Source organism: Lactuca virosa, chromosome 1 (genome assembly GCF_052849685.1).
Source record: "Lactuca virosa cultivar CGN04683 chromosome 1, Lactuca_virosa_CGN04683_v6, whole genome shotgun sequence".
In the NCBI taxonomy this organism is placed as follows: domain Eukaryota; kingdom Viridiplantae; phylum Streptophyta; class Magnoliopsida; order Asterales; family Asteraceae; genus Lactuca; species Lactuca virosa.
The window spans coordinates 35,124,345-35,140,102 of NC_136426.1; the positions used below are offsets into that span (position 1 = coordinate 35,124,345).

Below are 15,758 nucleotides of genomic sequence, written 5' to 3' on the forward strand. Positions count from 1 at the left end.
GCGGAATCCCAATCAAACGGATGATGTCAGATCAAATAGAAGAGAAGGAGAAGAAGAATATGATGAATCTTGTATGTATTGATATGAATGAAGATCCGGATACAAGATTCACGCACACTAACACACACTCTCTTTTCTCTCTCTCTAGAACACCTTCAAATGCACACACTTAAGCTCCTCTATTCTATGTGTTCATCCTTCACATGTACTCCTCACCCTATATATATATGGACCTAAGGCCAAGCCCAAAATACAAATAATCCAATGCTCGGTCCAAGCTACAATTAATCCTATACTATTTTTGGCCCAAATAATAAAAACAATAAATGCTTAGAAAAGCAAAGTATAAACCATATTTTTGAAAGCGGTGCGATGCGTGCAATTAGCCAAGCTCAAGTAAGTGGTTCCCAAGTTATCCATACCTTTGTATTGAGATTTGTATGCTTGATATGTGAATTGAATGCTAGAGTAGGGCAAAGGATATCTTCAGGAATCATATGATAGAATTGCATGATTATGTGATGCCTTATGGTTTCGGAGGATTGGATGCTATGTATTACTTGGAATTGATATCAGATCAGTTAATTGCTAAGTGTATGTTTTCAAAGTTGTATACGATTAGGATTGTATAGCCCTACAATGATCGATTTAGACTCATTTCATGTTCCTTGTTTGGTTATGGATTTAGGGTAGAATCATTATTTGACAGTCTATGTGATCCCATTTTGTGTATAACTTGCATGCATAAGGCAACTAGCGGTGTTGATTGAGGTTCTAGGTATTACGAGTGGTGGGAATTGAGGATTCCTATGAGATCCTAGGATATGTACGTTGTCTAGCATATGATTGGTATATAGTCCTAGTGTGGTGACTTAGAGGAGTTAGGACGGTTCTTGAGGAACGTACATATTTGTGTGGAACGTAGTGTTGGGCGCGTACTACTGGAAGCATAGGATCTGCACTTGAAACAAGGATAGACCTGGAGACTCTATAGTGAAAAAAAATTCCCTCGAGGAGGAAGTTCCGGTTCAGGTTCTGGCTCTGGCTCGGGCACAAAACCGATTGATGCGAGGCTACGTGAGCTTATTACAGCCGAGGTTACTCGTGGAATTTTGGATGGTATCCCTGTGATGTTTGGTGATGTGTGTGAAACGAACTAGTTTTAATCCTACTAACTTAGACACAAAATAAACACACGAAAGGCAGTGTACCTATCGATTAGTAATATAGTTCAAGCAAGTAGGGTATCGAACACAGGGAACGGTAAACAATTAAAATAAATGTTAATATTATCTAAATAAAACAAGTAATAGAAAGGGGGGTTTATCTAGTTTTGCAAGACTAGAAACTTAACAATGAAATAAAACTCAAACTAAGCAACTAACAGCTAAAGCAAATAAACAATCACTAAATTCAATAATGGAGAAGACTTTTGTTTAGGTTCGACTCATTTACTCCTATGGTTGATTTTATGGTAAGTGCAATGGATTATTCGTTATTGGCTACCGATTAGTGTGATTAGGTTCACGTTCGCTATTACTAATCCTTAGAAAACAAATTAATTCAAACATTGGCCAATTGGTTAAACTAATGAGTTTCCTAGACTATTGATCTGGGTTAAGTAAGATTTGTAATTAGCTAATCAAATTACTAATTCAATTAACCTCTTGTTGATGGTTCGTCACACAAGGCTCACACATTAATTTACCTATTTTCTAGTTAACCCTAGTTTCACATTCATTATTCCTAGGCACATAACAATGTGTTCACATAAATCACATGAGATAAGCAGTTAAGAGATGTTCATGCAGCTTAATTACTTAGCTAATTAACAGAAAATAGTTGTTGTTAACACATGAGGATCTTTAACAAGCTTAACAAAACAAACTCACCAATTTCAATTAATCCAACCACAAAAATCAACACATAGTCATAAATTCATCTACCCTAAACAGAAGATATGAGTTTTAGCTCATGATTACAGCAGAAAGTTTATCAAAAACGAAATCTAATAGTTTACACATAGTTCAAACAAAATATTAAGTAAAGAGTAAACCTAAATTGCCTTTTATCTTCTCAAAATTGAAAGCTAGGGTTGTTCCACGAGTTCCAGGGCTTCTAGCTGCACCTCCAGTCGCAAATTAACCCCCAAGGGTTCCCCCATTCGTTAGGGTTCGAATGAGAAGCGTTTCTATATATATATATATATTCTGAAAACAGGGGCTACTCGGCGAGTCCAGTGACTGACTCGGCGAGTCCATCACTTAAAACCCGTGTACGGCAAGGCAAAGTCAAGAATCGCGAAACTTCTGACCAACTCGTCGAGTTGATGGCCTACTCGTCGAGTCCATTTGGAATCAACATTTTCTCAAAACATGAAAGTCGTCCGAAATTGTGTCTATTTTTCAGAACAGTTTGAATCTCGTCAATCGGAGTTACGGTTCATGAGATATGGCCAAAACACTGACGAGGGGTCAAGCTGTCCAGCAACATCCTTCTTTCTTCAAAATCCAAGATCCAAGCTTCCAATCGCCAATTCCGCTTCCTTTTGCTTCCGAGCTCATCTTTTAGGCTGCAAATACATTTTAAACATAATTAAGTATCTTTTGTTCATAATTTGCAATAAAATAGCCAAAAAGTATTAAAGACTTAACACAAAATATATGACTAAATATGCACATATCATTTGGTACCATCAAGGAGGGGATTCTGGAGCTTGTGGATGAGCGGCTCAGGGCCTTTCAAGCCGAGATTGTTGCAGGTCAGATAGGGGCGCATAGTCCCTCATTTCAGGAGTTCAAAGCTTATGGAGCACTTGAGTTCTTTGGGGCTAAGGACCTCATCGCTAGCTGATGCTGGATCGCTGACATGGAGAATGCTCAGGGGACAAGCTTTTGCCCTGAGGGGGCAAAGGTAGGGTTTGCATAATGCTTATTGAGGGATCGATCACATGACTGGTGGGATGAGGTTGGTTGAGCTGTGGGTATTGTGACTGTGACAGTCATGTCTTGGGAGGAGTTCTTTTCAAGATTTTAGAGGGAGTTTGCACCAGCGATCGAGGTGTAGCAGCTGGCAAGGGAATTTCAGGACCTTCGTCGGACTACTAAGAATGTGGCAGAGATCACCGCCAACTTCAGGGAGATGGCTCTTTTGGTTCCGCAGTACGCTGCGGATAAGGAGAGGAAGAAAATGAGATATCATGACATGTTGAGGGATGACATCACGGAGTTTGTGAGCTTCTCAGGGTGCAAACCCTTGAATGACATGATTGAGAGGGCCCGTGAGAGGGAGATAGAGTTGGAGTTTTAGACGAAGCGCAAACCAGAGTAGGTGCAGACTACCGTGGGCCAGGATAAGAGGCCCAAGGTTTCTGATTCGCACTCTAGGAGCTAGCAGGGTCGAGGCCGTTGCAGCAAGTACGACAAGCTGCACTGCAGGGCTTATCGATCAACGAGTTCAAGTTGTTAAAGATGTGGGCAGACTGGTCATTTGAGTAGGGATTGCCCCCGGAGTGCATTGATCTGTTTTCACAGCAACCAAATAGGCCACAAGAAGGCCGATTGTCTGAGGTTTTCAGGAGGGGCGGTGGAAGCACCTGTACTAGCCACTTTGAGGATTACTAATGGCCGTCAGGGAAAGACGGAGGTACCTATGGTGAAGAGCAGGGAATTTCGGTTGACCACTGATGAGGCCCGCGCAACACTAGATGTGGTTACTGGTACGTGACTTATTCATGTTTTATTGCTTTCCTTATTTATGCTTATGATTATATATGATCTTATATAGGGACCTTTTTGGTCAATGGTATGTAAGCTCATGTATTGTTTGATTCGGGGGCCACCTAATATTTTGTATCTCTTGCGCTTAGCAAGAAGTTTCGTGATGCTCCCGGGATTTTGGATTACCCGTTGGAGGTTGATATTGCCGATGATCGTTTTGTGAGTGCTTCGATGGTACATCGTGGGTGTGTCCTGAACCTGTTCAGTGAGAGGTACTCTATTGATTTGGTACCGATCACCCTGGAAGGATCGATGATTATCATTGGGATGGATTGGTTGGGTCCTAATGGGTCCATGATCAACTGTGAGCACCAATTACTGAGAGTTCGAACCCCAAGTGGGGGAGAACTGGTTATTCTTGGCGAGAGAGCTTTGTCTGGGCCATCTCTCTGTTCAGTTTCGATGGCCAAGAGATATTTGCAGCAGGGTTGTTCTGGGTTTCTAGCATATGTGGCGGATACTCGGGTGGAAGGCACGACGATGTTGAGTGGAATCCTCGTTGTTCGAGATTTCCCCGATGTGTTTCCTGAGGAATTTCCAGGAGTGCCTCTCGAGAGGCAAGTCGAGTTTTGGATTGATTTGGTTCGTGGAGCGGATCCAATAGCCAAGGCATCGTATCGCTTGGCACCACCAGAGATGTAGGAGTTGTCTACGCAGCTTCAGGAGCTGCTAGACAAGGGATTCATTCGACCGGGCAGCTCATCTTGGGGAGCACCGATTTTATTTGTGAAAAAGAAGGATGGTTCGCACAAGATGTGCACTGACTACCGAGAGTTGAGCAAGATAACGGTGAAGAACCGTTACCCACTTTCGAGGATCGATGATTTGTTTGACCAGTTACAGGGTGCATCATGATTTTCCAAGATTGATTTGTGATCGGGTTACCATCAGATGAGGTTCAGAGACGATGATGTGATAAAGATGGACTTTAGGACTTGTTACGGTCATTACGAGTTCGTGGTGATGTCATTCGGGCTTACCAATGCACCAACAACGTTTATGGATCTCATAAACCGGGTTTGCAGGCCAATGTTGAATCGGTCGGTGATAGTGTTTATTGATGATATTATGGTCTACTCCAAGACTAAGGAGTAGCATGAGGAGCACTTGAAAGAGGTGTTGGAGACCTTGAGGAGGGAGAGGTTGTATGCCAAATTCTCCAAATATGACTTCTAGTTGCAAGAAGTGTAGTTCTTGGGGTACATCATCAACCAGGAGGGTATATTAGTCGACCCGGCCAAGATCGAGGCCATGATGTGATGGGAGGTTCCGAAGACCCCATCTGAGATTCGGAGCTTCTTGGGTCTTGCAGGGTATTATCGGAGATTTATCCATGATTTCTCCAAGATTGTAGTGCCTTTGACCCACTTGGTGAAGAAGAATGTTACTTTTCGATGGGGGCCTGATTTTCAGTTGGTTTTTGAGACTCTGAGGCAGAGATTGTGCGAGGTCCCAATTCTCATGCTTCCCGAGGGTATGGACGATTTTGTGGTTTATTGTGACGCTTCTATATGATGTTTGGGAGCTTTTCTTATGCAGAGGGGGAATGTGACTGCTTACGCTTCGAGGTAGCTGAAGCCTCAAGAAGCGAATTACCCTACGCATGATTTGGAGTTGGGGGTTGTGGTGTTTGCCCTCAAGATTTGGATACATTATCTTTATGGGGTTAGGTGTACTATCTACATTGACCACAAGAGTTTGAGGTACTTGATGAACCAACCGAATTTGAATATGCGGAAATGGAGATGGTTGGATGTGGTAATGGATTATGATTGTGAGATCCTATACCACCCTAGTAAGGCCAATGTGGTGGTTGATGCTTTGAGTCGTAAGGCAATGAGTACTCCTATCAGGGATATTTGTTTGATGATGTTTATTACTTAACCTTTGTTGGACATGATCAAAAAGGCCCAGGTGGAGGGAAAGATAAAGGAGAATTGGAAGGCTGAGTAGATCAGGGGACAAATTCCTTTATTTGTCAGAGACAGCTGAGGGTTGTTGACTTAGTGTGGTAGAGTTTGGGTTCCGACTACTGGTGGAGTGAGACAGAAAATTATAGAAGAGGCTCATAAGTCAAAGTTTTCGATTCATCCAAGGGCCACAAATATGTATCGAGACTTGAAGTTGAGTTATTGGTGGCCCTGTAATAAGAGGGAGATAACATGGTTTGTTGAGCGGTGGTTGACTTGCAGGAAAGTCAAGGCCGAACATCAGAGACCCCACGACAAGATGCAACCGTTACCCATTCCCATGTGGAAATGGGAAGAGATTACCATGTATTTCATCACAAAGCTGCCACGGACGGTATGTGGAGTGGATGCTATATGGGTCACAATTGATAGATTGACCAAGATTGCATAGTTCATACCGATTGCCGAGAGTATATCTGCTGAGAAGTTAGCTGGCATTTACATTCAGGAGATGGTGGTTCGGCACGGGGTGCCAATTTCGGTGGTTTCGGACTGGGATATTCGTTTCACCTCGAGGTTTTGGAGGAAGTTTCATGAGGAGCTAGGTACTCAGTTTCATTTCATCACAACATACCACCCGCAGACCGATGGACAGAGTGAGCAGACGATTCAGACGCTCGAAGTTATGCTTCGGGCATGTGTGTTAGATTTTGGATGGAGTTGGGATACTTACCATCCACTGGCCGAGTTCTCCTATAACAATAGTTATCATGCTAGCATTTACCAACCACCATTTGAGATGTTGTCTGGGAGGAGGTGCAGGAGCCCGGTTTGCTGGGGGGAGGTTGTGCAACGGTTCGTGGGGAGTACTGAGGTAGTACTCAAGACTACCGAGTTGATTCAGTAGGTGCGCGAAAGGTTGTGGGTCGAGCAAATCCAACAGAAGAGTTATGCAGACCGATGACGTTTAGACCTTGAGTTTTAGGAGGGGGACTTCTTGCTTTAGAAGGTGTCGCCTTGGAAAGGTGTCATCCGATTTCAGAAACGGAGCAAGTTGGGCCCCCGATTTATTGGTCCCTTTAGAATTACCGCCGGGGGGGGGGGGGGGGGGAAGTTTGCATACCGGCTAGATTTTCCTGATGAGCTCAACCAAATCCACAACACCTTCCATGTTTCTCAGCTTTGGAAGTGTGTGGTCGATGAGTCCGTGGTTGTTTTTTGGATGATATTCAGGTTGATGATCGCCTAAATTATGTGAAAAGACTAATGGCAATTTTGGATCGGAAGACGAAGGCCTTGCGCAACAAGGTGGTGTCTTTGGTCAAAGTCTAGTGGCAGCATCGGAAGGTTTCGAATGGACGTAGAAACCTGAGTCAGAGATGCGGGAGCATTACCAAGAGTTATTTGTAGCAGCGGACTTCGAGGACGAAGTCTGATTCAAGTGGGGGAGAGTTGTAACATCCGATTTCTTAGAGGTATTTAAATTAATGTATTTTGGATTTTAGGCGGTACCACATCGTGGTGAAGGCATCCCACGACATGGCAATGGTCGATGTGTCTTGGATTTTAAATAGCCGCCACAGCGTGGCAACTGTTTAATGAGAAACCCCAATATCCAGGGTTTGCACCCAATTCAAGGAAATGTGATGGCTAGGGTTGCCCACCCTCAGCCTCCATCACACTCTCTCGGCCTCCAAGCAAAACCCTTACCTCCATTGTTGCTCTCTAAGCTTTTTGTGTTGATTTTTGGGATTAGAAGAAGAAGGAGGTGACTTCTAGGCTTGGATTCAGCAAGCAACTTTTCTCCCCATTTCATTGTGCATCTTCTGGACTTTTGTAAGTCCCCAAGTTCCAAGCTTTTTGATTATAAAGTGCTAGATCTTGTATTTTGTCCCACTTTCTTCTTGATCTTGTTAGATGGGATGTAGAGATTTCATTAATGTTGCAACTTTATGAATCTCTGGATCATTTGGAGTAGTTAATGGTTTGGATCAGAAGTTTGATGGTTGGTTTATGCCATGCAAAAGATTTTGGTCATAAAATCCCATTTTGACCTAAGTTGAGTCCAAGACTTGCATTGGACATGCAAGTCTAAAAAGCATCAATCTTTAGGACGGTTTTGGTGTTATAAGCTCTTCTGGAGCAAATGAGCTTAAGAATTAAGGCATTAAGTGCTTCTTGATTAAGTCCTTTCCATGTTTAACCTTTTTGGATCTAAGACTTGAGATCTAGACCTCTTCGTGAATTTTAAGGGATAAGGGTGGAAACTTTACCCTTTTGGACTTTAGAAATGATCAGATCTGGACATTGGAACCTTTGGAACAGGAGGATTCGACTTAACTCATTAGGATATTTTGGATCCAGTTCCCATGACGTGGAACAAGCTGCCACGGCGTGGTGTCTGGGGTAAACGCGTCTGTTTTTTCGTTTGAAGGCCATGACATGGCCAAGGATGGCCACGACGTGGAGGATCAACCTTGACCGCTGACTTTGATTTGACTAAGTTTGACCTAGGGGTACTTTGGGTATTTTGAATTATAGTTGAGTTTGGTCAATTGTCATTGAATAGGTGTTCGGTTGAGCTGATTTTCGGTGCAGAGACTTGTTCAGCTATTTTTTTGTCTATTTGCGAGGTGAATCTTCTTACCACCTTAAATGGGTCGAAGGCACCAAGGCCAACCCATTATATTGTATGAGTAGAATGTATGATATTGTATGAATTTGACTGATGTGATTGGATGATTTATATGGGTGAGCATGATGCGGTTTGGTGCGGTTTTGGGGCCAAACCGAACCGCAAACCGCAAGGTGCGGTTTTTGAATTCTAGAAACCGTTGGGTGTGGTTTTTCAATGGTTTGGTTTTGCGGTTTTTTAGTGCGGTTTCGGTTTGTACCGGTTTGGTGTCAGTTTTAAACTGAGTAAAACATATGGTGCGGTTTTTTTTATGTTCACCGGTATGATTTTTTTTAACCGTGATGTTCATGTGAAGATTTATGATTGTACGACATGGTGTCATTTCGTTTCCTCACATTTAGAAGCTATAATTTTGAGTTTTTTATGTTGTTTACTTGATCACTTCATTTGTAACCCATATTTCCAAGCTCATTTTTTTATTCAATTTGCACTTAGAAGTTACAAGCTTGCAAGTTGTAGCCCACATTGTGTTTACACTTTACACATAATCATTAAGTCATAAACACAAAGTGACAAATCACATACTAAACCTAATACCTAATTACTAATTATCGTCAAGTTCAATATATACTATATGTATAAATTAGAATTTATTAGTTTTTTAAATAATATATATAATTGTATAATATAAATTAGTGATTTATTTTATTGTTAATAAGCTTGCGGTGCGGTTCGGTTTTGGTGGTCTGATTTCTAAATAAAAACTGCACCGCACCAATAAATTCAGTTTTTCAAAAAAATAAAATCTGCACCATCGGTTTTTGCGTTGGTTTCGGTTGCAGTTTATTATGCTTTTGCGGTTTTTATTTTATCGGTTCAGTTTTTGCTCACCCCTAATGATTTATGTATGAAGCTAATCTGGGCTCGGAGTCATTATGGACTCGGGGTTGACACACACCCGGGGGTTGATACGGATCCGAAACAGCTAATTGTTGTTATTTGGGGGTGATACGGACCCACGGGTTGATACGGACCTGACACAGCCTCGTGTTGTTATATTATGTGTATGTTGTATGTGGTATTTAGGGAAGCTCAATAAGCTTTGTGCTTACAGTTATGTTTGTGGTTTCAGGTACTTCTGGTATAAAAGGGAAGGACTTGACATGACCGCAGCGCATCCATCCATGTTCTGCATTTTCGCTAGGATCTAGATTTTTACCTGATGATTTTCTCTCATTTGACATATTTTGTTTGGGTTTGTTATGAACTCTTGATGAATTTTAATTAAACTAAAAATGAAAATTTTTTCCATGTTTTTGGGACGTTACATGCGTACAATTTCTCCTTCCTTAATAACTCTAAAACGATTTGAAGGTGCTGAATGTGTTCTCCTTCTGTTTGTGAGTATATCAATATATCATCGATGAATACGATCACAAATTTGTCAAGGTAGGGTTTACAAACATGGGTCATTAGATCCATGAAGACTGTTGGGGCATTAGTCAAGCTAAAAGGCGTAACTAGGAACTTGTAGTGGCCATAACGAGTTCTGAATGCCATCTTCAAAATGTCCTCTTCTTGTACTCGGAGTTGATGGTACCCGAACCTCAAATCAATGTTCGAGTAGAAGTTGGATCCTTGTAGTTGATCGAAAAAATCGTCAATCCTTGGGAGTGGATATTTATTCTGGATCCTCCTTATTCAGTTCTCGGTAGCCGATGCACATTCTGAAGATTCTGCCCTTCTTTTTGACAAATAGCATCAGGGCTCAACATGGTGAGAAACTCGGTCTTATATAGCCTTTATCCAAAAGCTCCTGGAGTTGACCGGAAAAATCTTTCATTTTCGAAGGGGCAAATCGGTAGGGTGATTTTGTTACAGGAGCTTCCCTTAGGATAAGGTCAATTCGAAATTCAACTTCACGAATTGGCGGTAGTCCGGGCAAGTCCTCCAGAAATATGTTGGGAAAATCACATACTGGATGTATGTCCTTGATTTCCTTCCTATTTCCCCTCTTATCTACGATGTGGGCCAAGAAAGGGTGATATTTATTGTGAAGATACTTCTACACCTTCATGCAAGAGATGATTCTAAGGCCTTTGTTGGTCTTATCTCCATAGATTATTAAGGATTTCCCATTGGGTAAGGTTACTCGTACTGCCTTGTTGTAGCATAAGATTTCAGCTCGGTGCGGTGATAACTATTCCCTACTAATTATGACATCGAAGCTACTGATGGTAATAGACATGAGGTTGACGTGAAATGAGTGGTTACTGAGAGTTAGAAGGCAGTTTTATAGTATTTCCTGAGTACTACCGGATTCTCCATTGGCCATTTCTACTATATACGGCTCATCTAAGTTCCTAGACTTATGGCTTAAAAGTTTTGTAAACGTAGGTGTAATGAAACTTCTTTCATCACTGGAATCAAATAGTATAGATGCGTATAAACTGTAACAGGAAATGTACCTGTCACATCTGTGGGGTCTTGAATGGTGCCCTTCGTGCCAATCACAAGCTCTCTTCCTCTAGTGTTTCCTCCCTCGTTCCCCAGCCTTGGGCAGTTCCTTTTGATGTGCCCAACAATTCCACATTCAAAGCAGACTCGATTATCTGGCAAAGCAGCCATGCTTGGGTCGGTTGTGGCAGTAGGAGCAGTCGCGGGCTGGCAGCAGTATTTCTCAGTATGCCCTCTACGATTGCACCTGTTACATTGGATGCAGTTGTCAGAGTGGTGGGAGTGACACAAATTGCACTTCGGGTGTTTTCATTGTTGGATTAATGTCTAAGTCCATAACTATAATTGGTAAGACTTGACCCGACCCGGCATGGTCCATTTGGGTTGCATGGCATCATGCATTTGGATAGACTATAATGAGAGAAATAACACTTAAAGTTGGTTAATATATTATAAGTTCTAATATATTAATAAGGTTATTTAATTAGTATTGATCAAGAATTAATTTGGAATTAATTAAGTGATCAAAAGGAGACTAATTAAATATATAGGTTGATTGTGTAAATCATTCATTCTTATATATGTGGGCTTGTGATCCAAGATTCCTTATGTTGGACTAAGTCCATGGGGTGACCCATGGATACTCCATGGAGGTTAAAATCCATGGAGCATAAGGAATGGGTAAAGTTATGAGTTACATGGTGTAACCCTAATAGCCACCATATAAAAGAATCCCATGGCTCAAGAAATCGTGCACTAATGTGTGAGTGTGAGGGCTAGGCGATTTCAAGGAGTGTTCAAGTTTCTCTCAAGTTATTCCAAGTGTATTTGGTGTTGTGTGAACCATTTGAGGTGTCATACTTGGGGCACTAGGCACTCAAGCTTCATGAAGACATTCTGCATCAAAGAGGTATGTATTCTATCATGTTATATTTATTATTTTGTATGCTAGATTAGGATAATACCTTGGATGTTCATAATTATATGTATAATAGAGAAAACATAGATCCAAGGTATTTAGGGTTGCATGTACACTTAGGAGTGTTAGAATGCTCATAACCCAACAGTGGTGTTAGAGCCTAGGCTTGTTTTCTTGTTATACTTGCAAAAGTAGCTGAAAAAATCGAGTTGGATGCATATATTCGATTGTTTTGGCTGGAATTGGACTAGGAACATTACCCTAAGATGTTTTTGGACTTATAAACTTGTTTTTGATGTGGTAATGTTCATGCTAATCCAATTTCTAAGATAATTGTCATAATTTCAAGATTTGTATTAGTTTGTATGTTCATGCTAATTTCTTGAAGATTGTTGATTTGAATTATCTTGTTCTTATGAGGTTCTTAGATTAATAGAAAAGTTGTGTGAAATAGTTGTTTTCAATCCATTTTAATCTAAGAGTTGATTCCAAAGTGTGTTTTTGTAACTTTTCCTCAAGTTATATGAAAAGTCACATTTAAGAATCATAAAACTCATAAAAGTTGGCAAAGGTTACAAAATGAAGAGTCTAGTTCTAATTAAATGGTTTTATGACTCCATAACTTGTCCTCAAGTTATGGAGTTTCAAGAGTCTCTTCATTAAATTAAAAAAACAAAAGCGTAACCTTAATTAGTTCCATAAGTTACAATAAAAAAAAGTTATTTTTTTTATTAATTAGTTTAAAGTCTTCCATAACTTGTCCTCAAGTTATGGAACTTGAAGAGTTTTTTTTTTTAATTAAAACTACTTTAAACTCATAAGTTATGGAATTAATTAGTTTTGAATAGTTTCAAAACTTGCCCTCAAGTTTTGAAATTTGAAAAGTTTTCACTTATGAATACTTTAATTCCAAGTTAGCCCTTAGAATTTTAAAAAGTTTAAATTCAACCCTTATACTTTATAATATTATAAGTTAATAATATTTATATATATGTATAAGAGTAAAGTCAGTCTTACCGTTAGTAGGCCTCATTCACGAAGCCGGTCTATAAGGGGGGTATAAGGTTACTGCCTATAAAATGGTAGTTTAATGGGTGTCCACTCTCACCCACCGCTTCCTTGACTGGTGGAGGGTCGTTAGCCGAACGGGTAGGACAAGGACTATAATTCTCCTTTCATTAAAAGTATTAATGATAAATACTAAGTAACTAAACTCTTATTAATACCCAATCTTAGTTACTTAGGAAAATGTGAATTTGGTGCTAACCCATGAAATTACACTTTGCACTTTGCTTAAGTCGTTAGTGGAGCGTGTGTGGTTAACCGGCACACTAACCTGGACTTAACAAGGTAGGCAAAGGGTAACTTAATATTTATCATAGTATCGGTGGAGCGTGTGTGGTTAACCGGCACACTGATTAAGGGGTAAATATTAAGGGTACCAAGTATATTTGCATGGTTATTCACACCTTGTTTTGTGATCCTCGGCATCCCAGTCACAAAACCTGAAGGGCACACTCGAGATTGAAACATGCCTTTGAACAGTTCAATGAATCTCAAAGATCTAGGACTTTCAAATCCAATTAAAACCTAATAAATTATTTCGTTTTTCATGGTGGAAATTGGTGAATCGTCATTCACCTACCTTCAAATATTTTATAGCTTGGATTACGGCATCCCTCTTCTAAGTTATAAAATAGTTTGTTGGGTCCTAGCCTTAATATTTCATATTGGGTGTCATATTAAGGACTTTAAATCAACTATCTTGAATATCTCCCAAAAAGATGTCTGGTCTAGACATTTATGATCTTCCCAAATCTCTTGAAACAAGCTTTCCTAAATGAAGATGATGTCCCATGGATATCATACTTCTTTCACCTCCTCGAATTATTCTCCCTAACCCACAAGTTCCTAAAAAGTTTAAGGTCACTCAAGCCCTATTGGCAAGGCAAGGTCTAGGTGTGATCACATCTTGGAGATGTAGTCACATATTGACAGGCCGGGAGAGTTGGGTGTCAAAGTCTTGAGAAAGTTGGTGGCTCAACTACTTTCTAAGTCACATAGTGAGTTCTTTTGGGAATCCTATGAAATAGACTAAGACAAGACCCTTAACGATCTTATCTATTTGCTAAGATCAACTTCCTAAAACGTTATGGACATTGACAATGATGACATTGGATATCCAGTAAAGCTCTCTCTTCCCAATGGAAAGGGATCGGCCATAGTCAACTCGGTTGACCCAATGGTTAAGAGAGAGGTGAAGTCTGAGATAGTCCCATTATCAAGGGTCCATAGGTAACTATTGCCAAAGGAAGGGGCATTGGTTACGAAGCTGCCAAATTTACCTAAGGATGTTAAAGTCAATAAGTTTGGCTCTACTTCAGGTAAAGTCCATTGTCTAACTCTATTAAGTACATGTTGATTCTGATCGCCAAGATGGATTTCAATCGCATGGTTCGGTGATCAGAATTTTGGGCTATTACTTAAGAGTTATGATATTTATATTGCTTAGGAATAGATAACAACAAGGTTTTCATATGGATTGTAAGGATAAGTTTTTCCGCAAAGTTTTAAAATAAAAGAAAAAGGTTTTGATTTTATTTATTTTAAGTATCCTTACAATGGCATTTGTGAAAAGTTGTTGCTTATAAGATTCCATTGATAGCAATATTGGAAAAATGGATTTGATTCTTTCGGTTGTGGTAGTGTCTAATACTACCAAATAAGGAAAGATTCTCATCACTCAAGGTTCAATTGGACCGAAACTTGGAATCATGCAAGTTGTATAGTATGATGAATGAGAACTTTCAGCTTGGAAAATTAAGACTAATTCCTTATGTGAATAAGGAAAGGACTAAAGGATCGAGTACACATTCTTGTGCACTGGTCAAGTCCACCACAAAAGATCAAGAAGACTATTCGTCATAATTTACTAAAGTTTAGTAAATATGGTTATACTTACAAGTTTAAGTATAATTCTGAAACATTGGAAAAGTCTCAATGTATGGTAGAACGAATGGAAAGAATCAAATTAGGCAGAAAGATAAAAGTTTCTCAAATCTGAAAAGATGGGAGAGTACTTTAGTATCATGTTTGTGATCATCTTAATGATTTAGAAATCATATCATAATTAGTCCTCTAAAGGTCATCTTAGTGCATTCTTATGACTAAGAAGAGGAGTCATGAATTGTTGAAATGGTTAGATCAGGAAGATGAGTCATACTTCGTTCCAAAAGAATTCTTAGAGTCATACTCCAAGATTGTAACTTGAGTGACATATCTTAAAGAAAGGTTTAAAACATTTGTCAAATGTAAGAGTAAAAGTGTCCTACTCTTGTACATTTGAAATTGGTAAGTTGTGATGTTTTGGATAAAACAAAGACCAACTAAGGCCAATTGTGTGAAGTGTTTGTCTTGATAAAGAATCTGCACTATCTCTTGAATATTTGGCAAGATAGTCTTATATGTCAAGAGGATAGTGGGAGTCTTAAAGATCCTAAAAAGAATTTCAAGAACTAATCAAGAATAAAACCTGAGGTTCTTTACTAGCACACGACTTGAGGTTTATAACCTATCGTGTTGACATATTCTGTGCCCATTCCAGTTAAAGTTGGCTTTGCATAGGAGTTCTGAAAGTTCTCAATTGGTTGCATAACAACTTGGAAGCAATGGCAGGCCCTGTACTGCCAGGTGGCAAGAAGTTAAGATTGCATAAGTTCAGTCCATATGAGTTTGGATTTGTCATTATCCTTGTCTTGTGACTATGGTTTTGACGATTCACATGGATAAGAACACATACACCATAAAATCTAAGGGTCATAAGGTTTCTCTCCGATTCATGAAAATGATGGTGAGGAAACACTTCCACCAAGTAGATTTGAAGCAGATGGCAAAAGGTCTAAACAATTGAGACTATGATTACGACATCCCTTTTCATAGTTTTGAAATTGTTTAGACACACATGCATGCTATCTAAGGAAAGGTGTATGATTTTGATAAAGTTTTATCAAAGAATCTCGTATCAGAAATCTGAACTTTGGTAAGAAAGTCAATAAAGT

At 39.8% G+C, this 15,758-nt stretch overlaps 1 protein-coding gene across 1 annotated transcript; it reads left to right on the forward strand.

The window, feature by feature from the left end:
- The first annotated feature begins 3,950 nt into the window (after positions 1-3,950).
- Positions 3,951-4,421, forward strand: LOC145112829 (uncharacterized). The gene has a single exon (XM_079048959.1). It carries the CDS (start codon positions 3,951-3,953, stop codon positions 4,419-4,421), a length of 471 nt encoding a protein of 156 aa, XP_078905085.1.
- Positions 4,422-15,758: the final 11,337 nt, after the last annotated feature.